Source organism: Nothobranchius furzeri, chromosome 18 (genome assembly GCF_043380555.1).
Source record: "Nothobranchius furzeri strain GRZ-AD chromosome 18, NfurGRZ-RIMD1, whole genome shotgun sequence".
Taxonomy (NCBI): Eukaryota; Metazoa; Chordata; class Actinopteri; order Cyprinodontiformes; family Nothobranchiidae; genus Nothobranchius; species Nothobranchius furzeri.
Window position 1 is genome coordinate 37185226 of NC_091758.1, and position 27678 is coordinate 37212903.

General features: G+C 37.8%; 1 protein-coding gene across 1 annotated transcript; it reads right to left on the minus strand.

The window, feature by feature from the left end:
* Positions 1-2659: 2659 nt before the first annotated feature.
* LOC107392581 (serine-rich adhesin for platelets) lies at positions 2660-27418 on the minus strand. Its single transcript, XM_070546743.1, has 40 exons — positions 27361-27418; positions 26939-27151; positions 26636-26806; positions 26377-26523; positions 25687-25736; positions 25446-25578; positions 23279-23361; positions 23064-23190; positions 21725-21915; positions 20676-20766; positions 20459-20579; positions 20134-20315; positions 19841-19996; positions 19618-19751; positions 19400-19533; positions 19222-19316; positions 14545-19041; positions 14267-14457; positions 14099-14190; positions 13846-13976; positions 13615-13739; positions 13366-13492; positions 12952-13164; positions 12652-12822; positions 10774-10920; positions 8610-8659; positions 8382-8514; positions 6531-6613; positions 6318-6444; positions 5973-6163; positions 5787-5877; positions 5565-5685; positions 5231-5412; positions 4927-5082; positions 4696-4829; positions 4473-4606; positions 4296-4390; positions 3712-3970; positions 3282-3323; positions 2660-3124 (listed from the first exon to the last, which is right to left on the minus strand). The coding sequence occupies exons 1-40, from the start codon at positions 27412-27414 to the stop codon at positions 3024-3026; spliced, it is 9675 nt and encodes a 3224-aa protein (XP_070402844.1). The 5' UTR covers positions 27415-27418; the 3' UTR covers positions 2660-3023.
* Between the last annotated feature and the right edge of the window lie 260 nt (positions 27419-27678).

Here is a 27678-nt window from a genome sequence, read left to right on the forward strand (position 1 = left end):
CACGTGTACACATACAGGTGCTCACATGGTGCTCTCAAAAGTATGGGCTTGGGCATGTTAAGCACAGGTCTTAAGACTATGGTGGGCACTTAATGCACTGTGATTTATTATCGTGATTCTTCAGTTAAGCAATGTTGATTATATATTTTTTTCATCAAGTTGACGCAGTGATAGCTAGATCTTGTTGTATTGTTGTTGTGTCCTTTTTTTTTGTCCTTTTGGTTTTTCTGTCTTTTTCTGCAGGTCTAGAAGCAGACTCTTGTTCATTGTTTAATTTTGTGGAACCCCACCCCCCCCCACCTTTTCTTTTCCTTTCTCTTTCACCTCTGACTCCGTGTCTGGTCAGAATTACAAAGCATTCAACAACATTAACAATAAAGTTTTAAGTATCAGGTGTGACATTAAAAGCAAACGCTTTGATGCTCCACCTGAGAATAAATCTGTAAGGCTTGTCACCAGCATTCAGACATCAATTCTGCTTGCTTCACAGCCAGACAGGACACGGTAAAAAAAAAACAAAAAAAAAACAACACTGTGGTTTTATTTGCTGAAGATATATACTAGTTGTTATACTAGTGGATCCATAAACCAACTCCTCATTTCATATTTTTTAATGCATCTTAGAGATGTAACAGCCGTCGTCTGAGCCAGCCCAGCAGTCCCTGTAGGTGGATGATGGAGTGGACAGTGAGAGGAAGCACCCCAAAGCTGTCTCTGCAGACCGTCCTGTATGATGTTCCTCTGACCAGAAACGTCCAGCCACGGGTCTGTTCCAGCCCTCCATCCACGTCTGGGTCCTCCTGCAGCAGATTCAGCTACACTGCCATAGACTTCCTGCTCACTCAGTTTAAATAAATGATCCAGGAACAGAGTCAGTCAGGTTAATTCTGCTTTAACTGTCCATAACTGGTCCATGTATGTTTTGATCTGTAAATAATTGTAACGTATTATAAATAATCTTGTCTCCTTACCATCTTTTTATTTTCTGTTCATGTAACATGTTCAAAAACATCTGTAATGATAAAACTGGTGATAAAATGATTGATCAAAAGAGTTATCAGTTAGTATTTGTTTTAATAAATGTGTTAAAATATCAAACAGCTAAATAACATTAACATAAAAGTAGAAGGCCTCTCTCCCAGGAGGACCACCAGGTAAAGCCTCTCCTGATCCTGGACACCTGCAGTCCTAAACGGAGTAAATCAGAGATCACAGGTGACAAAAAGGCAATAAACACATTTTTACATTTATCCACATGAGAAGATAAAAATTATATTCTTCACAGAAACAATTTTAACTTCATTAAAACGTGTCAACTGAACGTAAAACTACTTTTCACAGCAGAACACAGGATGAACTTCTGTGGTCACTCTTCACCTCTAAGCTTCATAAACACATTTCTTTGCTCTGTTTTCCTTAAAACAAATGATAAGAAGCTTAATTTGCTAAAGAAACACAAACACGATTTTAATTGTTCTTTGCAACGTCAACTGTTTGAATGTAAAACTGTACTTTTCACAGCAGAACACAGAAGAACTATTGTACTCATGTGTAGACAGCTTCACTTTTCACCTCTATGCTTAATAAAAACGCTCTGTTGTCCCTAAAACAAATGACAGGTTTAATTCCACACACACACACACACACACACACACACACACACACACACACACACACACACACACACACACACACACACACACACACACACACACACACACACACACACACACACACACACACACACACACACACACACAAACGGGAATAACTACGGGACCCGCGATACAAACTCGTTCTGGCTGATTTCTGCATAAAATGTAATTTAAAAAACAAACATACAAACGAAAATGTTAATAAACAGAACTGCCTTAAGCTTTTTAGTTTTCCATAGCTAGTTTTTAAACAAACTTACGTTTAAAACTTCGTAGCTCTCCCCATTTTGTTTTCCTGTTGAAAGTCCACAGCTGGCGCGCAAAGCATGCTGGGATAGCCGTGTTCTGTGAGGATACAACAGACCCATCCTCGAAATGTGGGTGGAGCGAGGATGCATTTGAGGATGCGAGAATGAGTATTCTTGAAATTCGGACAGTACTCGTCGCTGCGCTGTGATGTCATCTACCTCAAACTGCTCCCTTACAAGCATCCTGCCTCTGGATTTGGACACACCCGTAGTCATTCAGATTTCAAAATCTACTTCTGCTCTCCTTAATGACATCACACTCTGGACAACATTCAGCTGTTTAATATGAGCTCATAGAGTCAGACTTATATGTGACAAATGCTAGGGTCTGTTGTCTCTCATTCTTTCTGTGCTACCAAAAGGAAGGTGGGAATGTTTTTGCTTGTTTTCATTATCCATCTATTATAGTAATGGGAAGTCAGGCTCTTTTGGCTTAGCTTCCTTTGAGGAGCTTACAGTTGCAGCTCCCATATAGCTCATCATCACTTGGAAAGTTCTATTTTAATCTAATCAATCAATTATGAATGTTTTTGTGTGTTTTCATATGAGGTTGCTGCTTTTATCTATTCATATGATTTGTGGCACTGTATAGGTAAATATTTTGGATATAATTTAGACAGCATATTTAGTTTTTGCTAATTTGAAAGAAAACATTAGAAATCCATGACAGAGATGATAAGACATACAAACATTTTATGTGTGGTTGTAAGCGTTTATTGATTCAGATCATAATACAGTTTCAATGAATTTGTAATTATAGTTAAATTATATCAGATATAACCTTAAAGTAAATGATAATTTTTTTTCAGTATGCACTAAATTATGTGTTATAAATAACATAATAATAATAGTTTAAATCCTCAAATCAACACACCAAAAACAAGAGATTATAATGAAACTAAATTTTGTTTAGCTTAGATATTGACTTCATAATTACAGTTTCAGAAAAAAAAATAAAATTCATTCATTTCTTTGATTACATAAAAATAATGATCATGATAATATCTTCTGTGAAAAGGTTATTAAATAATTGCAGATTGTTGATTGACATAGATTTGGTTTAAGCTGGGAGTAGCATTAGTAGCAAAGTTGAAACAAGAGCAAACAGGACTAGAGAGGCTGGAGATTTTTCATGATTCAGTCCTCCATTTGTGATAGCAACTAGAAAAAAAGCACATGCATTTTTGAACCAAAACAATGGTTTGTTAAAAAATACAATTTTAACACAATATATCATTTCTGATCCAAAATAATTCAAAAATCAAGAAAACTGATTAAAATATTAAAACCCAATTTGTTCTAAGTACTGTGCTCTCACCTTGTGATGTAGACTGGGATGTACTTGATCCAGTGGTGCTTCCTACAGATGAGAGTTGATATAGTTAGAGATATGGTGCAGCAATACAGGGTGCAGCACAACCATTTGATGTTGAATGCGTGTCAGGCTTTTTCAACAAAGTACATCTTGATTTATCACAACTACAATTCGACATCTGTTAGTGTAAAGAGTTATTTTTTTAATGACAGGTTACTTTTTTATATTTCAAAATCATATTAAATGAGGTTTTCAGATGTTTAGAAAGATATAAAAAATAAAAAAAATCAATGAAAAGGCTAGCTATAATACAAACTTGCTTTGTTCCGATATTTTAACATAAGCATTTAATGAAGCCCTACATTTGGATGTGATTTTTGGTTAATTGCAAAAACTACAGATTGTGTAATGATCCTGGAGTGGAAATGTTTACCTTGCACAGTAGCTGCTGTTGGTATTTCAGAGGATAACGAAGACTTTGTTGATGCCGCAGCAGTGGTTAGGTTGTTGTTTGTACTAGGTGCTGCAGAGATTTGATTAGATCTGGTGGTGATGAGGCCCACACCCAGTGTGTCCAGGTCTGACTGCAGCTGGAAGTTCACCCAGGTCTGAATCACAGTATCATTCTCAAACAACTTCAGATCTGGAAGCTGATCACCCATGAGGCTTTTGACATTGGTTACCGTCAAATTCTGCACATTTTGAAAAGTAAAACAAAAAATTAAAGACTGTTATCTATTTTATTAGAGCACCTTTTATTTCAAAGTACGGTCATAATTGATTAAGAACATTGCTTTTGCTTCTGTACATTGCTATTTCCATTTAGTGGGTTGTGGCCTATTTTATTCCACGCAAAAACATTACTTGTGCCAAATTATGGCACAACAAGTAATATTTTTGCATGGAATAAAAAAGGCTATGGCCCACTAAAACAGAAACTGCAATGTACAGAAGCAAAAGCAATGTTCTTAATCAGTTTCAACATTAAAACAACTAACCCAGTTTTACTATACTTACAGTTATAACACTAATATCCAAACTCCGGAAAATGTCAACATCCATGCTGATGTTCTGTGTTGATAATGCTACAATGTCCATCAGAGGTGCTCCACCTATCAACATGGAAAATGAAGATAAATTAGAGAAATATCTGCAAATAGGTAAAATAAAAATTATAAATCTGCATATTCTCACCCAAGTAGCTCTTAATTAGGTTGTAGTAGGCAGATGAATTGGAACGATATAAACCATAGGAGGAGCTGCTGATCCCATACAGGAGTCTCTTCTGCTCAGCAGAACACAATGCCACGTTTAGAGGTTGGGCACTCCTGACAAGGAGGGAAAAACAACATGACATTTAGTGTCTCATGAATACACAGTGGCAATAAGTACATGTTGTCATTATGCTGGAACCAACCTGAGACTGTCTGCTGTGATGGTGCTTAGTGTGCTGGGGTCCAATGAACACAAGTTAGATCTAATATTGTTCAGCACAATGGTGCTGAGGGAGTTTCCAGAGGTATTCAAGTACTTGGTGATTATTTCTTTGCTCTAAATGACATGAAGAAAAACACGTTATGTAACCAAGCTATACTCATTACAATTATGAATTACTGAGCTTTTCTAGTTTTGATTCTGATACATTTACCTGTTCTGTTGTCCATGTTCCATCTTCATTTTTCATAAGAGCTGCCAACGTGTCAATTGTAGTGATGTTCCAGTTAGATATGTCAGAAGGTGTTGCCACACGAGACACTGAACCAAGTAGCTGAACGTCCTTATCAGAGATTCCAGATGGGTATGCCTGGAAGTAAAGAACATAATTGGGAACATATAAAAAGTTGACAGGTAACTGAAGTAGAACACATAGGTAAGCAAGGTCAATAACTAAGGACCTTGGCAAAATAAAACACATTTAGACATTTCCCCATCATCACATATCCCTTCCTTACCTGGTTGAGTTTCTGCAGAATAATCTTCTGGAAGTTATTGTCATCCACTTTTGAACAGATGGCATTGAGGTTTTCTTTCAGAACAGAAATGTCCAAGCAGTAGTCAAACTGGATCAGATCATAGCCAAATGGGAAGGCGGTGTCACTAACAGTCACCTGGGTGATGTTGGCCGTTGTGCAACCTAATGAAAAACAAAGAATAACAGCAATGTTCATTTAATGACAGTTATTTATTGTATTTGCACATGAACACCATAGGCAGTATATATAGTATTTCGTACTTATAAATTATATTTGTTCAGTTATTGTGTGAGTGGCTGGTTTGAAAATATACCTGCTCCTCGTTTGGTTATAAGGGGAGTAACCTGGTTGAACAAATTCTTGAGCTTTGTCTTGGGTGTCTTTATTTTCCTCAAGCTTGGCATAAAGCTTTGCAGAAAACTCCTTTTTGTTATCTGAAAAAGAAAATGGAATGTAAACAAATTTTCACAATAATGATTTTTTTGGGTTGACATCAAATTAATCTTTGAAGAGAAAAGGAAAAAAAAAACCCCACAGTTGTGATATTTGCCCAAATGCTTCTTGTTAGGTACAGAGGAAGATTCCCGAGGTTATCCAATGTTTGCCGAGTCCAGGTAGCCACAGGTCTAAAGATACAACACAAAATGATTAAAAAAACAAGGCTGATGTTTTGCTAGAAAACTGATTGATTGCAATGATTTAAAATATCTGGTTCCTGTACCCATATTGTGTTTTTCCAGAGAGCAACAGAGTCTCCATAGCAGCTACTTGGCTGGCAGAAAGGTCCGTGCAGGCTTTGAGATTTTCCAGAATCAAAGGATCAGAGCTCTGGATGTAAGAGCTATCCAGAGTGCAGACCATGTTCCCCAAAACAGCAACATTGTCTCTGCTCAAGTTCAACCCATTTATACCCTAAATTGGTGAAAACACAGTTTGTGAAATGTTTCTATGAAATGATAATTCACTCTAAATAGTGAACTTTCATTTATACCATTTGACAATTTTATCTATAGTTGTATAATTTTTATAATGTGTCCCATTGACTCTTCATCCCACTGGCACTCACCAAGCAGGTCTTGGCTTCACTGAACAGCTGCTGTGCCTTGTTCAATATGCTGGAGGCCACAGAAAAATCTGCAGCACCCAGTGCAGAAAAGTAGGTCCTGCAATTGCTTTTCTGGACATCCTGGGCCCTGTTATAAATTCATTAGAGAAAGTGTTGGAAAATATTTTAACATGTTTTTTCAAAATTAAGCAAGATTGTTGAACAAAGACTTACTTGAAGTATAGAAGCATGTCTGAAGGGTAATCTGTGAAGTTCTGTGAGAGGTCTCCTTTGAGCAAGTTGTACATGCAGGTCAGCTGCAGGTAGAACACATAATATTGTACAAGTTAATAAATATGTTTAATAAAATAGGTAAATAAGGATTCAAGGAAATCCCTAACTTGTAATTGTTTTGTCAATAATCTTTGTATTTATACATTTTATTATCTTTGCTGGCACCTTTAGAGAAAAATTGTAATAATCATCATGTTTGGGATATTTTTGCATGCTTTTGTAACATTTAAAAAAATTATGTTATTGCAACAAATTTTACATACATATGTTGAGTTTGTTCAGGAATTTCAGGATGTGACTTCTGATCAGTATATTTTTTCCTTTTTAAGTTTATGAGATTTTTGTGAGTTTTTGAGACAGTTTAAAATGAATGACTGTTTTAGCCATGGGAGGCGCTGCTGGAGCAAAGCGTCTCACTGGTCTGGATCAGCGCTTTGGGCTTCCTGACAGGGTTGCGGAAGGTGCTTTATAAATAAAGCTTTGATTGATTGATTGATTGATTGTTAGCACAATGCTAATACACATTGAAAAACCCATAGGGATGCTAATGCTAATATTGCCGATTACATTTTTACAAATTACAAATTAGGAACGTGCCAAATGATTAAATTTGGAGCCTAATAAAAAGTAAAAACTGCCATAAATCAAATAAGTACAGACAGATATTTTAGTAAAGCTACAAAACTGTAAGGGACTTCAACTCCACTGAGTTCTGGCTAGCAGCTATCAACGTAACTGAACTACGCAAGCTCTGCATGGACTAGACGTCAAAACTCTAAACACAAAATACTTGAATAAATGGGACACACTTCTTTCCTGCAAATCAATTTTCACAATTGATACTAATACCTATGCTCCTTCAAGGGATGTACTCCTGGCTGCAAAGCATTGAACCTTCAAATACAAAATCTTGTCTTTACTTGTGAATGTTTATGTATGTGTAGACAAATACACGTGTTGATATAATATGTAGATACATCAACTTGTTTACAGTATATTCAGTACAAGTTACATAGATTTTTTTGCGTCCGTTAGTTGAAAAATATGAGAAAAGCCCCTTGAGAAAATAATCGTGAATTAAATCGGAATTGCAATATTGAAGAAAAAAATCGCAATTAGATTATTTTCCTAAATCGTTAAGCCCTAGTTTAAAGTACTATTGATCTTTAACTATTCTAATAAATAGTGTACTTAAGTGTAATTGATAAGAGTCTCACAAAACACAACAAGTATAAACAATAGAGTCACATCCCACTTCCTGTTCTCAAGACCCGCATGATGTTGTGACTATCGTGCGACTTTCCAAAATGCGCTCAGCAGCGCATCCTGTGTGACCACTAGACTTCTCAAAATCACGGGCGCGACGCGCAGCATCTGTCTCCAGTGTGCCCTAGACTTAAGGCACACCTGTACATTACTCATACTGTCTAATCAGCCCTTTGATACGCCACACCTGCGAGGTGGGATGGATTGTCGTGGTAAAGGAAAAGTGCTCACTAACACATGTAGACAGAATTCAGAACAATATTTGCATCATAGGGGTTTTGTGCATGTAGAAAAAAGTTTCAGATGTTTGAGTTCAGCCCATGACAAATTGGAGCAAAAACAAAAGTGTTGCATTTAATTTGTGTTCAGTGTATGTATATGAATAAGCATTACTTACTGACTTAATCTTATTATAACTCTGCTTTAACTAGGCTCTTCTGCAATTTTTGGCAAATGTGTGTAAAGCATTCAAACAGTATTTCTGCTAAGACATGCAGTTCATCTCATTTAATTATTATGTTTTACCTGTGATTCTCTCAGTTCCACTTTGGCACTGCCTGTCCTTGGTCTACTAGCATGGATCAGCTGCCTGATTTGTTTTTTTGACATTGTCTTTATTGTTGTACATGTGAAGCCTTGCAGCACAAATGGAGAAAGTCTGTGAGAAAAAAAGAAAAGGGACAAAGCACGCCAATAATAAATCTCTGTTCATAACAATACAATTAATTGAAAATACAATATTTATTTACGTACTGCTCAGTGTCAAAATTAGCCCCAGCAAGAGATCCAAAAAACATGACAGACTGCAGGAATAAGAAAAACATGTTTAAATGAAAGGAATATAATTCAGAAGACACATATTTGGGTTCAAACACTAAATGTAAAAATTTTTAAATATTGCTTTTGGTGCAGGCTAAACCCTGCTACTATGAAATCTATCTTGCTGGCTTTAATTTTAATAGTGTCAAGGAACATACATTTTTGTCTCAAGTCTGGCCTTTAAACCCTTTGATTTATTCAACATCTTTGATAAGTATGAATAAGTGAATAGCTGATACAAAACGGAGCTTCTAAAAGTCATAAAGAAATCTTGAGTCAAGAACACAAACATCAATTACTTGACATCTGAATATGTTTATATTGCATGATCGATCCCAGCTCCCTGCAGAAAACTATTCTGTTGTGTCCTTAGACAATACATTTCACTCTCCTTGCCTTCCGGTGGTTGTTGGAGGGACTGATGGCATCTGTGTTCAACAGTTTTGCCCCATGGCAGTGTGTCACAGGGCAGCTGTGGCTATAATGTAGCTCATCACCATTCATGGATGGATGTGTGTGTGTCTGAATGGATGAATGATTCACTGTTGTGTGAAGAGCTTTGGAGTCCTTTGAATCAATAAAGCGCTATGCATGGGCAGGTAATTTATCATTTATTATTTTCTTTTTCTCTGTTAATTGTCTATGATACCTACCAAGTTAATCAAGCACATGGCCTCAAAATACAAATACAGAGCTAAAATTTTACTGGAAAAAAACAAGACATGGGTGGGGACACTGCTGTTTTTTATTACCAAAAAAATTGTTTATGACAGAGGTCCTGTTCAGACCACACAAATCTGGATTTGCTGTATTATCATTTTATTGCAGAAGGATAATGATAAATGGCCTGCACTTGTATAGCACCTTTCAAAGTCAGAGGACTCCAAAGCGCTTTACACCACAGAGTATCATTCATCCATTCACACACACATTCACACACTGGTGATGAGCTACGATGTAGCCACAGCTACCCTGGGGCACACTGACAGAGGCGAGGCGGCCGAACACAAGTGTCATGAGTCCCTCCGACCACCACCAGCAGGCAAGGTGGGTTAAGGGTCTTGCCCAAGGACAAACCTGCAGAAGTATTTGTCTGGAGCCAGGACTGAACATGTAACCTTCTGGTTGCTGGACCACCTGAATGTTTATGGAGTGCACCAAGAAAGGGAAGGGTGTGATGAACTGAGTTAAAAGTAGATGTGTAATTTAGGGATAACACATTACTGTTTGTCCATGAAATAATAAACTATTATGAAGGGCATTTTGTGTATTGACAGTGAATACTGTTGTTAAATTAAGAAACCCAGTAAAGACAACTTAAACACTACAAATGCTCATGTGCTAGGAATTTCAGCAGTTTATAATAAACATTTACATTTTTTCTTCATAATTAAATATTGAAAATGCAAATAAAACACAATACTCTTTAGTGTTGCTGATTATTTATCCACCCTCCTCTCTTTACACAGGAAAACGTATCTCATAAACTCTTATCAGCAAGTTAGCAATAACAATAATACATGACCTACAATTGTAAAGCACGTTTGTGAGTCAGAGGACTCCAAAACACTACACTGAATCACCTATTCACAAATACATTATTGGTGATAAGCTACACTGTAGCCACAGTTCCTAACAGAAAGGAGGCTGCCGTACACAGGAACCACCAGTCCCTCCAACCACCACCAGCAGGCAAGGAGGTGAAGTGTCTTGCCCAAGGGCACGACTGTGACATAGTAAAAAAAAAAAAAGACTGCCGTGAAGATGGAATTTTTATACCCCCTTGTGGGCTTAAAATAGGAAGTGAAAAAAATAATGTGTGCTAATTGCTGAGGATGTACTTTGATAGCACAACTTGGTAATGATAGATTGGCTCTGACCATCCAATCAGAGTACAGAAACCCCCAACCTCATTGTGAGCCAGCTAGCTGAACTAATGAAATGGTAACAACCCCCCAAGGCACTTTACAACTAACCAGTCATTCACCCATGCACAAACACATTCACACGCTGGTGATAAGCTACATTGTGGCTACAGCTGCCCTGGAGCAGAGAAAGCCTTGCTGGTCTTGACTGCACATCACTGCTCAGCACTGACCTGATCCTTTGTCCATGTCTTCTTGTTTATCACAGTGATGTTTGCACTGCCATCAGAAAAGGCCAGCATTGATGGTGGGATTTGTATTGCTAAAACATCAGGGACATTCTGCACCACCTCAGCTGGTTTTGTGTCCACAGAAATGATCTAAGAGAACATCAGTTTAGTTATTCTTCTATGTACAAAGGTGCAGGATGGCAATAAATTGATAACATTCTTATATATATACAAAAAAATGAATATTTTTTCCTATGTGTGCATTTTTTCTAGGAGAGAAATATCATCAATTTCTGCGTCAACAACCATAATTTACGGAATATAAGAGATAAATGCTGAAACAGTACTTTTATACAGTAAATAAAATGCAGCTTTAATAACAAAATTAGAAATGCGTTTCTAAAAGGTTTTTTGTGATCGACAGGCAGATTGATGCTGCGTCAGCAGTGATGCTGGCGTTGTACCGATCTGTCATGGTGAAGAGAGAGCTGAGCCAGAAGGCAAAGCACTCAATTTATCGGTTGATGTATGTTCCTACCCTCCCCTATGGTCACAAGCTTTGAGTAGTGAACAAAAGAATGAGATTGCAGATACAAGAGGAGCTAGTTGAGGTGGCTTAGGCATCTAGTTAGGATGCATCCTGAATGGCTCTCTGGCGTAGTTTTCCAGGCACGCCTAACTAGGAGAAGCCCTTAAGGAAGACCCAGGACACGCTGGAAAGTCTATGTCTCATGGCTGGCCAGATAATGCCTTAGGATTCCCCAGAGAAGCTGGCCCAAGTTACTGGGGAGAGGGAAGTCTGGGTCTCCTTGCTTAGGCTACTGTCACCGCAACCTGACCCCGGATAAGCGGCTGAAAATGGATGAATGGATGAATGCTCATAAACTGATTGAGTAATTTGCATTTTAAAGTAAAAATTAGGAATACAAAATTATAAACTTATTTTTTTACAAAACATAAAAAAGGATTTTGTATGTAATAATTAAAGGTTTCTTAACTCACTTTCTGGTTGTTTGTACTTCATTTCAAATAGAGACATAATATGTTTAAGTTGTATTTATCAACATTGTCTACAAAGGAAACTCCATTTATTCATCTTTTTATTGTGGTTACCTCTCCTGGACTTTGCCAACTCCATTCAAATTGGGGCAAATGCCTCCTGTCTTAAGAGGAAGAAAAAAGTGCAAAATGCGGCTGCTGGGTTTCTTACGAGCACTGACCCTTGCGAGTCACATTTCCCCTGTCCTGGTCAGTCTACACTGGATTCCACTGCAATTTAGGTTTCAGTTCAAGCTACTAACCCTGGTATACAATGCTCTGAATGTCTCTTCTCCTTTCCATCTCCCTGAGCTGCTTGTGGCTTACATCCCAATTCAATCCCTCTGGTCTGTTGACCTTAGTCTTTTGATCATGCCAAAGAGGTCATACAGTTTGCGTGGAGAGCAAGCTTTCTCACACATCGCCCCCATACTATGGAACACTTTACCACTTCATACCAGTACAGCACAGTCTATAAATGAGTTAAAATCATGTCTAAAACCCCACTACTTTAGTCTTGATTTTGGACATTGACACTACAATTTTCCCTCCTCTTAGGCTCATATTTTTACACCCTGTGTTAATTTTAACTTAATTTTTAGCATCTTCTCTTTACATACTTTTATTCATTGGATTGTTTTTATTCCCTTATTGAATGTTTTATTGTATGTTTTAGTTGTTTTCATTGGGCAAGTTTGGAATTACCATAGCTTTAATGATCCCCTTGCCTCGACTGCGCAGCACTTTGGTCAGCTGCCCTGTTGTTTTAATTGTGCTTTATAAATAATGGATGGATGGATGGATGTTTAATATCACACATTTGTAATGACTGTAATGTTATACCTTTTGAACAAATATCTCTTGGAGAACCGCTGAAGCTTGTAGCATGCTGGAAACAAGAGCAGGGTTATTTGAGGCCCTGAGCAGTGCAGAAGCTGGGGTTTTTTCCAGCAACCCTGAAGGTAATCCAACAACAAGACTGCCAAGAGATTCCAGGGAGTCAGTACTGTTAATCTGTCAATTGGATAATCATTAATTACAAACATGTTTCATAATAATTTTTAAACAAGTAGAATAAAATCTTATTACATCAACCAACAAGCAAAAAATATTTCAAATGGTTGTCAAGATTACAGCTTCTACCTGGTAGCCTGAGGAGGTTATGCTTTGGATAATGATGTTGGCCTGGTCTTGGCCCCAGGTTGTCACTGAAGCCAAAGTATAGAGCGAGGAAATCAGCAGTGTTGGGGAGATTGAAGATATCTGAGTATTGCTCAGGCCTGAAGCAGCTCCCCCAAGGCTTACAATCGTTTGTGCTGTGATGGTCTTGATGTTGGATGCCAAAGCAGCGGATGCCTATTAAGTACAATTTATAAACATTTTCAAAATAACTGATTACACATATATGACTAACAATCATGCTTCTTAACAAGGAGTTAGCGTGGAAGGTTGTGGATGCTTCAGCCTGAGGAGACCACTACTTCCAAAGTAAATGGAGCCAATCACTGAGCAGAACCTTTATACTCAGTTCTGTGTAGGAACTATTTGAGCTGGTACCTGAGGGTCCTCGATTCCATAACAAAATTGCTTCCTCATGTCCAGGATGACCACGGTGTTAGTTTCATTTAGAGAGGTATACACTCTACTCGGGATGGTAGTCGAGCACATCAAAACACCTGGAAGCCTAGATGGAGAGAGAGGCATTCACATTTATGTACACATCAATAGTTTTTTTTAACATGAGCCGTGTTTTTCATTCAGTTGTCATAGCACTGTTTGTATTTGTATCCAGCGCTGGGTACTTACTTGAACAGGCTGAAGCTTGGGTTGACTGTAAACAGCTGAGTGATGTAGTAATTTCTTACATCTACAGCAATTGCTGAGTTGTTGAAAAGCTCCAGATTAGCTTGGTCTTCCCAAAACACTTCAGCCTTTAAATACAAGTGCACAGAAAAAACAAGAGGTAAAGACTAAAATGTTTTTACCATGTGAGGGGTAAGACTTTAAAATATATTGTATAATGATGTGAACACAAACCTGGGATGTGGGGACAAAACTTATGAGATCATTCAGAGTGATAAATGTCACAAAGCTGCTGATATATTTGAAAAACCAGGAGGTAGAGTTGAGTTCTGGGTCACTAAGATTATAGCATCTGGCTCCAGAGCCTGTGGAGAAAGAAACAGCTATTTAGCACCATCAGCAAAATGTTTTCTAGTTTTTCATAGTTTATAGGCTTAATTATGTCTAATGACATCCATCCAACATTGCACTAATAAAAAATTCTTACCAGTAGTCAAATAGCTCCTTATGGTGTTGTACACATCTTCTGGTCCAAACTCTGTACTGTTGTATGTGAAATTGTTTCCCATATAAAACACCCTTTTGAAAGAAAAACATAATTTTAACTGAATAATTTTCACTTGAATGTGATCAATCAGCTAGGAAAACAACTTACAGTTTCTGGAATGCCTGACATGAGGCACCCTGCACTTCCATGGGGCTGATGAGGTTTTTTGTGAGAAACCTCAGGTAGTTCTTCAAAAGTACGTCAAACCACAAATTAACCTCAGATGTCCTGTTGATGCTCAGAGCCATTTCCCAAAAACAGGGGAGGATCACCTTCTTCATATCATCAGAAACAACAATCTAAAATAAATGGTCAAATAAATGTAACATGATTAATTACACCATAAAAACTATGAATTTATTCATTATTGGAGATGGAGTACATACAGTTTCCAGGAAGGTAACAGTGTTGTTGTAGTTGATGAACGTGGCACAGACATCTGAACTGGTGACTTTAGAAATGGGGGGACCATTTGTTGAAGCTGTTTCAGTGATAATTTCAGTAGCTGTTGTTTCTGTAACAGTGCTGGCTCCAGCATTTGGCATTGATAATCCTGCGTCGGTTGCAGCATTTGTTGTTGATTTCCCAAAGCTAGTTAGATGATTTAACAATGATGTTTCAACACTGGTTGCAGCATTTGTCATGGCTGTTCCAATATTAGTGGCAGCATCTGTTTTTTCTGTCACAGAGTTTGTTCCATCATTTGGCACAGATGTACTCAAACTGGTTTCAGCTTTATTTGAGATCATTCCAACACTCGATTCAGCATTTATTGTCATAAATGAGCTGATTCTCTCATTTGGTGTTGTTATTCCAGAGTTTGTTCCCATATTTGTTGATGCTTTTCCAAAGCTAGTTGTAGAAATTGATGATGATGCTTCAGTGCTAGTGATATCATTTGATATAACCATTCCAGAACTAGTTGCGACATTTGTATTTTCTGTAATTAAGGTGGTTTCAGCACTTGAAGAAGAAATTTCAGAGTTAGTGACTACGTTTCTTGTTGATGTCTCAAAGCTATTTGGAGAAATTATTGATGATGCTCCAGCAGTTGTGGGACCATTTGTTGATACAATCCCAGCACTGGTTGCAGCACTTATAGGTGTAAACGAGCTTGTGCCAGTGTTTGGCACAGGTTTATCAGAAGTGGTTTTAGCAGTAGCTGAGGCTATACCAATATTAGTTACTGCATTTATGGTAGTCATGAAAGAGCTGGTTCCAGCAATTGGTGTTATTTCAGAGCTGCTTTGAACATATGGTGTTGATTTTTCTAAGATGGTTGGTGGAATGAATGATAATGTCTCAGTGCTGGTGGGATTATTTGTTGTCACCAATCCACCACTGGTTGCTGCATTTATTTTTTCTGTCACTGAGCTGGTTCGACCATTTGGACTGTAAATTTCAGAGTTGGTGGCTGCATTTCTTGTTGATGTCTCAAAACTAGTTGGATAATTTATTGATGATGCCCCAGCAGTAGTTGGGCCATTTGGTGATACCATCCGAGCACTAGCTGCAGCATTTGTTGATGTCAAAGAGCTGGTTCCAGCGTCTAGTACAGGTTTATAAGAAGTGGTTTCAGCAGTATCAGAAACTTGACCAATATTAGTTGCAGCACCTGTGGTTCCCATGAAAGAGTTGGTTCCAGCATGTGATGTTATTTCAGAGCTGGTTGGAACATTTGATGTTGATTTTCCTAAGATGGTTGGTGGAATGGATGATATTGCCTCAGTGCTGGTGGGATTACTTGTTGTCACCAATTCACCACTGGTTGCTGCATTTATTTTTTCTGTCACTGAGCTAGTTCTAGCATTTGGACTGAAAACTTCAGAGTTAGTGGCTGCATTTCTTGTTGATGTCTCAAAACTAGTTGGATAATTTATTGATGATACCCCAACAGTAGTGGGGCCATTGGGTGATACCATCCCAGCACTGGCTGCAGCACTTGTTGGTGTCAAAGAGCTGGTTCCAGCGTTTAGTACAGGTTTATCAGAAGTGGTTTCAGCAGTATCAGAAACTTTACCAGTACTAGTTGCAGCACTTGTGGTTCCCATGAAAGAGTTGGTTCCAGCATGTGATGTTATTTCAGAGCTGGTTGGAACATTTGATGTTGATTTTCCTAAGCTGGTTGGTGGAATGAATAATATTGCCTCAGTGCTGGTGGGATTACTTGTTGTCACCAATCCACCACTGGTTGCTGCATTTATTTTTTCTGTCACTGGGCTAGTTCTAGCATTTGGACTGAAAACTTCAGAGTTAGTGGCTGCATTTCTTGTTGATGTCTCAAAACTAGTTGGATAATTTATTGATGATACCCCAACAGTAGTGGGGCCATTGGGTGATACCATCCCAGCACTGACTGCAGCACTTGTTGGTGTCAAAGAGCTGGTTCCAGCATTTAGTACAGGTTTGTTAGAAGTGGTTTCAGCAGGATCAGAAACTTTACCAATACCAGTTGCAGCACTTGTGGTTCCCATGAAAGAGTTGGTTTCAGCAATTGATGTTATTTCAGAGCTGATTGGAACATTTGGTGTTGATTTTCCTAAGATGGTTGGTGGAATGAATGATAATGTCTCAGTGCTGGTGGGATTACTTGTTGTCACCAATCCACCACTGGTTGCTGCATTTATTAGTTTTGTCACTGAGCTGGTTCGACCATTTGGACTGTAAATTTCAGAGTTGGTGGCTGCATTTCTTGTTGATGTCTCAAAGCTATTTGGATCATTTATTGATGATTCCCCAGCAGTAGTTGGGCCATTGGGTGATACCATCCCAGCACTAGCTGCAGCATTTGTTGGTGTCAAAGAGCTGGTTCCAGTGTTTAGTACAGGTTTGTTAGAAGTGATTTCAGCACTATCAGAAACTTTACTAATACTAGTTGCAGCACTTGTGCTTCCAATGAAAGAGTTGGTTCCAGCATGTGATGTTATTTCAGAGCTGACTGGAACATTTGGTGTTGATTTTCCTAAGATGGTTGGTGGAATGAATGATACTGCCTCAGTGCTGGTGGGATTATTTGTTGCCACCAATCCACCACTGGTTGCTGCATTTATTTTTTCTGTCACTGAGCTAGTTCTAGCATTTGGACTGAAAACTTCAGAGTTAGTGGCTGCATTTCTTGTTGACATCTCAAAGCTATTTGGATAATTTATTAATGATACCCCATCAGTAGTGGGGCTATTTAGTGACACCATCCCAGCACTGACTGCAGCACCTGTTGTTGTCAAAGAGCTGGTTCCAGCATTTGGAAACGGTTTATCAGAAGTGGTTTCAGCAGTTGCGGAAATTATACCAATACTAGATATGCCATTCGTGGTTGCCATAAAAGAGCTGGTTCTAGCATTTGGTGTTGTTATTGCAGGGCTGGTTGGAACATTTGGTGTTGATTTTTCTAAGCTGGTTGGTGGAATGAATGATAATGTCTCAGTGCTGGTGGGATTATTTGTTGTCACCAATCCATCTCTGGTTGCTGCATTTATTTTTTCTGTCACTGAGCTGGTTTGACCATTTGGACTGTAAATTTCAGAGTTGGTGGCTGCATTTCTTGTTGATGTCTCAAAGCTATTTGGATCATTCATTGATGATGCTCCAGCAGTAGTTGGGCCATTGGGCAATACCATCCCAGCACTGGCTGCAGCACTTGTTGATGTCAAAGAGCTGGTTCCAGTGTTTAGTACAGGTTTATCAGAAGTGGTTTCACCAGTATCAGAAACTTTACCAATACTAGTTGCAGCACTTGTGGTTCCCATGAAAGAGTTGGTTCCAGCAATTGATGTTATTTCAGAGCTGACTGGAACATTTGGTGTTGATTTTCCTAAGATGGTTGGTGGAATGAATGATACTGCCTCAGTGCTGGTGGGATTACTTGTTGTCACCAATTCACCACTGGTTGCTGCATTTAATTTTTCTGTCACTGAGCTAGTTCCAGCATTTGGACTGAAAACTTCAGAGTTGGTGGCTGCATTTCTTGTTGATGTCTCAAATCTAGTTGGATAGTTTATTGATGATAACTCAGCAGTAGTGGGGCCATTGGGTGATACCATCCCAGCACTGGTTGCAGCACTTGTTGGTGTCAACGAACTGGTTCCAGCATGTGATAATGGTTTGTCAGAAGTGGTTTCATCAGTAGCTGAAATGATGCCAATGCTAGTTATGCCATTCGTGGTTGCCATTAAAAAGTTGGTTACAGCAATTGGTGTTGTTATTTCAGAGCTGGTTGGAACACTTGTTGGCATTAAAGAGCTAGTTCCAGTGTTGGGCACAGGTTTATCAGCGGTAGTTTCCGCAGTAGCGGAGTCAATACCAATACTAGATACGGCATTTGCGGTTGCCATGAAAGAGCTGGTTCTAGCATTTGTTGTTGTTATTTCAGAGCTGATTGGAACATTTGGTGTTGATATTTCTAAACCTGTTGGTGGAATTGTTATTCCAGAGTTGGTTGCCATATTTGTTGTTGCTGTTTCAGAGCTGGTTGGAGACATTGATGTTGATTCCCCAGTGCTGGCAAGATAATTTGTTGTGAACAATCCAGCACTAGTTAGTAAGTTTACGTTTTCGGTTACTGAACGGGTTCTGGCATAAGCAGTTGAAATTTCAGAATGAGTTCCTGCAGTTTCTGTTGATGTCTCAAAGCTATATGGGGAATTCATTGATGATTCCCCAGCAGTGGTAGGGCCATTTGTTGATACCATTCCTGCAGTTGTTGCAGTTGTGGGTTGTGCAGTTTCACGGTATGAATTGGTTATGATGAGTCCCACACCAAGAGTGTCCAGCTCTGACTGTGTCTGCAAGTTTATCCAGCTCTGAATCACTGTATCATTCTCAAACAACTTCAGATTTGGTAACTGGTCACCCATGAGGTTTTGGATGTTAGTCACAGTCAAATTCTGTGCATTTCAAAAGAGAGATAAAACAAACAAAAACATATTTAATATTTTTTCCAACAGTGAGTAATATTTCATAATACTGCCATACATATTTTTTACCATTCAGAAACCCTTGAGAACAGGTTTCACACAAGGCAGCTATCAGCTATAAACTTAAGATGGCCTCCATAGTATACTTACCATTATAACATTAATATCCAGACTCCTGAAAGTGTCTATGTCCATGCTGATGTTCTGTGTTGATAATGCTAGAATATCGATTAGCGGTGCTCCACCTATCAATGTAGACAGATTCAAGAACTTAGAAAGCATACCTTTTTCATAAACAAGTATAAAGACAAAATTCAAGTTTTCTCACCTAGATAGCCTTTTATTAGATTGTAAAAGGTAATTGAATTAACACGAAATGAATTAAATGAGGTATTGCTGATCTCATAAAGGACTCTCTTCTGTACAAGTGAACATGATGAGACATTCAGACGTTTGATGTTTCTGACAAGTGGAAAGAAATAGTGAAGGGTTAAATTAACACTCATAGTGCTTCCAATAACCTGATGTCATTATTCTAACACCAACCTGATACTGTCTGCTGTGATGGTGCTTAGAGTGCTGATATCCAGTGTACACACATTGGAGCCAATGATATTGAGCTCAGTGATACCCAGGTTTTTTTTAGAGGTATTCAGATACTTTGTGATTATTTCTTTGCTCTAAACAATGAGAAAAACACACCAAGTTTCAAATTTCATATATGCGTATCCCTGTTTTTTTTTTAGTCTGCATTCTTTGATATTTTTACCTGTGCAGCTGGCCAGTTTCCATCTTCAGTTTTCATAAGAGCTGCCAATGTGTCAATCATAGTGATGTTCCAGTTAAAGATGTCAGAAAGCGTTGCCACACGCGACACCGAACCAAGTAGCTGAACTTGCTGTTCTGGGACTCCAGATGGGTATGCCTGGAAGTGCAGAAGATATATGACATAAAATATGTTGAAATTGAACGGACATCTGTGTATATTTACAAAGGGAAAAACACACAGGTCACATGATACATTTAGATCTTTTTACAGTTCTCCATATATTTCCTAATTACCTGGTTGAGTTTCTTTAGAATTTTTGTCTGGAAGTCATTATCATCCACTTTTGAGCAAATGACGTAAAGATTTTCTGTCATAACAGGAATGTCCAGGCAGAGATCAAATTGAGTCACATCATAACCAAAGGGGAAAGCGGGATCGCTGATGGTAACATCGGTGATGTTGCCCGAAAGGCAGCCTAATAAAAATTAAAAAAACCCTTGTAAATCTACTATGAAAGCTACTATGAATATATTTATTTGGCATAGGTTAATGTCTGCAACAGACAATCTTTGATTCAATTTATAATCTCTAGTGTGAGAGATGAGTTAAAATATTTACCTGCTCCCCGCTTTGATACAAGGGAAGTGATCTGTTGAAACAGGTTTTTGAGCTTTGCCTTTGGTGTATTTCTATTCCTTAAATTTGGCATAAATCCTTTAAGAAACTCTCTTTTTGTTGCCTGTAAAAGAAACATTTTATAAAACAAACACAAATTTTAAACAATAAAATAAAAAAACATGGCCAAATTGTTTGAAAGATTAAAATATAAACATACTGTGTTGATTTTGCCCCAGATGTTTCTTGTTAAGTACAGAGGAAGCTGTTGGAGGTTTTGCAGGGTTTGCAGAGTCCAGGTAGCAACAGTTCTAAAATAAATATGTGTAAATGTTTTTAAAAAGTACAGTTAAATTATACTGCAAACACGTAAAAAATGGATGTAAACAAATCTCAAAATGTTTTTTTGTGGATAACATTTATAGCTGTAATTACTTTATTATTTATATGGAATATCACATCTTATTGATCATTTAATATATATGTAGCCAACCCTTTTAATGCCACAGGTCCAAACAAAATAGAAAAATGTAATCAATCTAAACAATAATACCATACTGACCTAAATATAGGACCAGGTTTTTTTCATTGAAAGCAATTTTAACATGTGGGGTCGTCTTATAATCGAGGTCTAAGCATTCACACATACTGATATTTGCCTGGGGTCATTACACGTCCGTAATAGTTGAGGGCGCCAGGCTGTATGTTCTCAAAGGAGAAAAAAATAGAGAAGAGAGGTCTGAAGCAGAGTGGACCAATAGTGGGGCAAGTTAACAAGCTACCAAGGCAGAGTTATGATACTAATTTTAAGATGATGGACATTTCAGCAGAGGCATCAAACATTGCATGAATGGATGCATTGGACGGCAGTGAGGATGATATGATGCTCAATGGGAGGTGCCGGCAGGTGTAGCGATCTGATGATACACCAGGACTGCAGTAGCATGAAAGTGAGTGAGCACAGCGAGGCAGAGGGCGTCTGTGAATAAAAGCCTCATTAGATGTTCTGATAGTTTGCTTTAAAATAGTATTTTTGCTCAGTATTTGTTCTCAAATTTTAAATAAAAATAGTTTATTTAAAAAGGGATCTGTTTTGTCTTTTCTTGAAGATTAGTCTTGGAAAAGGGGGTTGTCTAATAATCAGGGCCGTCCTATATTCAGGTCAATACGGTATTTACATTAGTTCTTCCTTTAGCCATTTGTTACGGACACTCATCTCTTTCACATTTTCAAACGTTCAGACTAAATGGTAAGATATTGTTTTTGTACCCGTATTGTGAAACTCCAGATAACAACAGAGTCTCCATAGCAGTAACTTGGCTGTCAGAGAAGTCTTTGCAGGCTTTGAGCTTTTCCAGGATCAGAGGATCAGAGTTCATGATGTAAGAGCTGTCCAGAGTGCAGACCATGTTTCCCAGAATGTTCAAGTTGTCTCTGCTCAGGATAAAACCATTTATGCCCTAAAAAGTTAAATTCAAAATGTTAATGTCATTGTCACTTTCTATAGAAGTAAGTAAGCAAAGATTATTTATATAGCAAAGAGGTGATAAGACATTTATAAAGTAATTACAAACAAGTAGGTCATAATACAAATGAAAAAACCAACAAAGATTGAAGCAAATGTGATTATAAATAAGAGGGTCTTTAGCTGATTTTTGAAGGTGTCCAGACTGTCAGTACTACATAAGAATAAAGGAAGTTTATTCTAAATCCAAGGTGCAAAAGCCTGGAAATAGTAATCATCTGGATATTGCTTCTATAAAACTCTGGTTTGTGGACCTGATGGCTCAGGTTGGAGCATAAGTCTTTAACAGTTCAGTAATATAAGGAGCAGCTTAGCCAAGATTCTAAAATCAATTCTAACGTTAATGGGCAACCAGTGCAAATACATAAAAAAAAAGTGATGGGAGTTCTGTTTGCTCCAGTTTCTTCCAGTTGTCACAGCAGAGTTCTGGACCAACTGAAGGCAGTTTATGTTTAGTATTCTAGATGGAAGAAAATAAACCAACCTATCCAGTTGGGAGATATTTCTCAAACGATAAAACAGTTTTTGACCAGTGTTTTTGAGTGACTGCAAGGATTGGTCAAAAACAACACCAAAGTTCCTCAAGTTTGATTTGACTTAAAATTTTAGAGATACAGGACAATTTTAAAATGGGTCAGTGATTTTTAGGCTAAGAGGAGTCCAAACGAGATTTTTTAAGAATTGGTTCATTGAAAATGAAGGGGAAAGAATCTGATTGGAGGGATGAATTAATAAAATTGCATATTAGGTTAAAAGTTTTAGAACGCAAATAAGTTGGGAGAATATTAACAGAGCCTTGAAGTTGGTTTAATGTTTTTCCGAATGAGACTGATGTCCTGAAAATGTTAAGGCACAAAGAACAGCCACGATTGAGAATTGCTGGATGGGAGAATAGTAAGCAGATGGGAACAGAGCTTTAAACAAAACATAGCAAATCAGAGGTTGCTGCTAACATACACTGTCAATGTTATCATTTAATAAGTTTACAAATATTCTAATAAATATAAGTAGGTCTCAATGTATCGTAACATTTTTGCGAAAGGAGATGCCTTTTATGTTGATTTTTCACTTTTTGGTACTCACCAAGCAGGTTCTGGCTTCACTAAACAGCTGTCGTCCCTTATTCAAAATGGTGGAAGCCACAGAAAAATCTGCAGTGCCCAGTGCTGAAAAGTAGGACCTGCAGTTTCTTTTCTGGACATCCTGGATTCTGTTAAAAATTTTTCAAAAAAGTGAGAAAACCATTGCACTAACATTAGCTCTAAATCAGATGCTTCTTGGTATCAGCACAAGCTTACTTGAAGTATAAAAGTAAATCTGAAGGATAGTCTGTGAAGTTTTGATTGAGGTCTCCTTTTATCAGGTTGTACATACAGGTCAGCTGTAAAAAATAACATGATAATACACAATGTTAAACAAGTCAAATACATCACTTGATGAAAAAAATTAATTGTCAAAGGGTAATGCTTTCGATAGCCAGTTTGTGTACTGCACATCACTTTACTTTGGCGACCCAGAAGGGATTAGGTAGAAGTGAGGTGTGACGAGAGAAAGACTTTTGTGTGTGTAAGTTTTGTTAAATTGTAGTGATGCACCAATATGAAATTTTGGGCCAATACTGATATTCAATATTAATATCACTGTTATGGCCGATAACCGATGTTTGCCAATATCAGTATACTTACATTAATGCTTCTAAAATCATCAGATTTTGTATAGAATGAAAATTACTGAAGCTGAATTTATGTTATTATGTACAAACACCATGCACATTTACGCTTCTGAGATGATTACAATCACTGTCATGTGACTGAACAAATACACATAACCCCCCATCACACTCTAACTAATAAACAAATAGAAACAAGATGGAAAAAATATTGGTTGCTATTATTGGCCCAGTTTTATTTATCGGGCCGATATCGATATGTTAAAAAATGACTAACATCTGCCGATACCAATATTGATGCAGATATATTGTGTATCCCTATTAAATTGGTATGATTGTTATTTAGGGATTCACGTTTTCCCAAATTTCAGCTATTGATACCTCCTAACGGTTAATAGCTGGTTAACCTGAATAACCTGAAGTCAATCCTGACACACAACAAAACTCCCACACTTGTTATATTTATGAACAAAAAGTAAAGAGAGAGTGGGATGACAGCTGCAATGTCAAATTCAAACCTTGTTGCGCGGACCATCTGGAATCAAATAGAGTGCTGCTTGCGATTGCATGCTTATACAGTAATCCCTCGCTACTTTGCGGTTCGTTCATCACGGATTCGCTGCTTCGCAGATTTTTTCTTTGGAGCATTTTTCAGGGGGAATTCGAAGATTCGCGGTATTTTTCACTGATTCCCGGTATTTTTCTATGCGAAATATCAAGAAATTCTTGTTTTTTTTCATCAATTTCATCATAAAATGCACTTTTTGAAATAAAACTAAAAAAACCAAGTAAAAAAATTTTTTTTCTTGAGTTTTACCCACAAAAACAGAATGTGATCATACGATAATTCAATATAGTACTGTATGTCAGACAGGTCAGCTGGATTCGGGAGTTGAGCTTGTAGGGAGCGTGGTTTCACAGACGCGGAAGTGATGGCGTCGTTGAAACACCGGCTGATTTAGGAAACCCCCGAGCGTTCGAGCGTCAACGAAGTGACACGGAAATGCCGGGCTTTCCAGAAGTAAGTAAGATAACTTACTATGAGCTGATAGTTCGTTGGATTGATCGGTAGGTTGGAAAATCTGATCATGAATCTGAAGAAACGATGACTGAGTGGTGAGCTGGAAAGGCAACTTCCGTTTATAGCCGCGGTTTGTGATGTAGGTACGACGTGGAGGGAATCCCCGCGAGGGGCATGCTGGGAGTCCCTACTTCGCGGATTTTTACCTATCGCGGCCAGGTCTTGAATGCATCAACCGCGATAAACGAGGGATTACTGTATATGCATTTTGGAAGCAACGGTAAAAAAAAAAACACTTTAGTTTCCTTACATTGAACTAAATAATTACATTGACAATTTATTTTACTAGACAAATTAGGAGTCAGACGCAAGCAGGAGCATCATGACAGACTGACCTGTTTCTGCGAGTCTTGGTTCAGGTTGCTTCGCCATGTTCTGCCAGGCTCAGCACTTTAATGTGAGACTTATTTTGTTCCAAGAACTAAATAACTAAGAATAAACTGCTTCCATGCAATGCTCTTTGCTAACCGCTCCGTGTTTGAGCACATTGGTTTGGTCATGTGATGACAAAGACAAGAGACAAGACAAGCTCTGAACTGTTTATTTTGGCAGCTGGTCAGTGCTTTGGATAGGCTCTTCAAGTTTGAGTTCAATAAATCATTCAGCATGGGAAGGGATGGAGTGGATATTTTTTAACTTACAAAAGTAATTTGGTTTTTATTAAGAACAAAATTAAGGTGTTCAAAATATGCAACAATTTTATTGCTCTTTTTACCTGTGATTCTTTCAGCTCCACCTTGGGTCTTCCTAACCTCGGCCTACAAGCACGAATTAACTGCTGGGTCTTGGTTGTTGTCAGTCTCTTGGCTGATGTACATGTGAACCCTTGAAGTATCGATGTAGTAAACCTGAAGAAAAGAACAAAATAAAATAAAATTAATTAATAAAAAAAATGCAAATAAAAAACAAAATCAATTAAAACCTTGAATACATTTTTGAAAGACTTGTTCACTTACTGCTCAATGTCAAAATTTGTTTCAGCCAGAGTTGGAAGTAACAAAGAGGCCTGAAAAGATTTTTTCATTTTAGTTCTGTATTGTTTCAAAAAACATATAATTGAAGCAATAGAACGTTGTTGTTCCTATGCTTAAGGTAAAAACATCAGCAAAGAAATAAAATAATTATCATTTCAAAATAAGATAGAAAATCCAAATTTAATAAATATGCATACAATTGTTTATCCCAGGGTCGACAGTTGAAATAGACAATTGAAGTGATAGTTTGTTGGCTTTCTTTACTTGTTCATGTTTCTCATTTTGACTTTTTGAAGTAGAAAGAAATTAAAGAGTTTTGTTTGTTTTTTATGTTTTATTTGTTTTTTGTGTGAATTAAAACAAATATGTGATGTATAGGATATACTATATATTTTAAATATATGGAAAAATAATGTTGTTTTGTTCTGTTTGTTTTTGTTGTTTTTTCTGAACTGAAAAAGTGGTTTATATTATATCTAAGAGATAGGGCTCCTACTTTTGAACAGGGAGGATGGTGACACTTGAATTGTGTCAGTAAACAATTTGCTGAAAACATGCTAAAGGTGACTGTGCAGTCATTTTCTAACTGCATCAGACTTTCAGCTCATAACATCTTTCCTTAGATACTATCAGACAGTAATCTATTCAACAAATACCATCACAGCAAGGTACCTGATCATGTGTCCATGTCTTGTTATTTATTACACTGACATTTGCACTCCCCTCAGAAAACACCAGCTGGGAAGGTGGAATTATTGTTGCTAAAGCATCAGGAACATTAACCACAATTTGTGCTGGATTTGTGTCCACAGAAATGATCTGTCGAAAAATTCAATGCATGTCATTAAAATTCCTTCTTAAAAGGTCTGTGACTAAAAGGAAAATAATCACAATCTATTTCCTCAGTCTTACACTGATATAGGATGTATACCTTTTGGACAAAGGTTTCCTGGAGATTTATTGGAGCTTGTAGCATGCTAGAAACAAGAGCAGGGTTCTTGGAGGCGCTGAGAAGTTCCGAACCTGGGATACTTTCAATTGAAGTTGAAGGAATTCCCACAACAAGACTGCCCAGTGACTCTAGGGAAGCTGCACTTTTAAACTGTAAATTACAATTTTCATCCATTAAATATTGTCTTCTAACTGGACAATTACCGCATCCTTTTATTTTTACTGAAACATTTGCAAATAAACATTTCATTAGCTATATTAGACTATGTTGCACAGCTTCTACCTGGTAGCCTGAGGAGGTTATGCTTTGGATTATGATGTTGGCCTGGTCCTGGCCCCAGGTTGTCACTGAACCCAAAGTGGACAACGAGGAAATCAGCACCGTTGGAGGTACTGAAGTGATCTGAGTGTTGCTCAGGCCTGAAGCAGCTCCCCCAAGTGTAACAAAGATTTCCTCTGTGATGGTCTTGATGTTGGATGCCAAAACAGCAAATGCCTATGAAGTACAATTTAAAAGCATTGTGAAAATTGCTGATTACACATCTATGGCAGAGCAATCACTTTTCTTAGCAAAGAGTTAGCGAGGAGGTTTGTGGATGCTTCAGTGTCAGGAGAGTATCACTTCCAAAGTTAATGGAGCCAATCGCTGAGCAGAACTTTTATACTCAGGTGAAGTTCTGTGTAGGAACACTTTGAGGCTAGTACCTGAGGGTCCTCGATTCCATTGCAAAATTCATTCCTCATGTCCAGGATGGCCATGGTGTTAGCTTCATTTAGAGACATATACACAGCACTCGGGATGTCAGTTGAGCACAACAAAACACCCGAAAGCCTAGATGGAGAAAGACACATTTATCTTTATGCATATTAATTTTTCTACGTAGTTTTGACAGAAGATGTGTCTTTGGTTCAGTTGTCATAGCAGTATTTGTATTTGTATTTGTATCCAGCGCTGGGTACTTACTTGAACAGGCTGAAGCTTGGGTTGACTGTAAACAGCTGAGTGATGTAGTAATTTCTTAC

Bases quoted from the DNA above. Each gene is read 5' to 3' on its own strand.
- LOC107392581 (XM_070546743.1), bottom strand. From the start codon at position 27,414: ATGGCCATCCTGGACATGAGGAATGAATTTTGCAATGGAATCGAGGAC. The intron at 23,362-25,445 runs GTAAAAAGAGCA...TATTTTTTACAG, and splicing joins TGGAGCTGAAAGAATCACAG to CTGACCTGTATGTACAACCT. The intron at 13,977-14,098 runs GTAAGAATTTTT...CTTTCTCCACAG, and splicing joins AAGGAGCTATTTGACTACTG to GCTCTGGAGCCAGATGCTAT.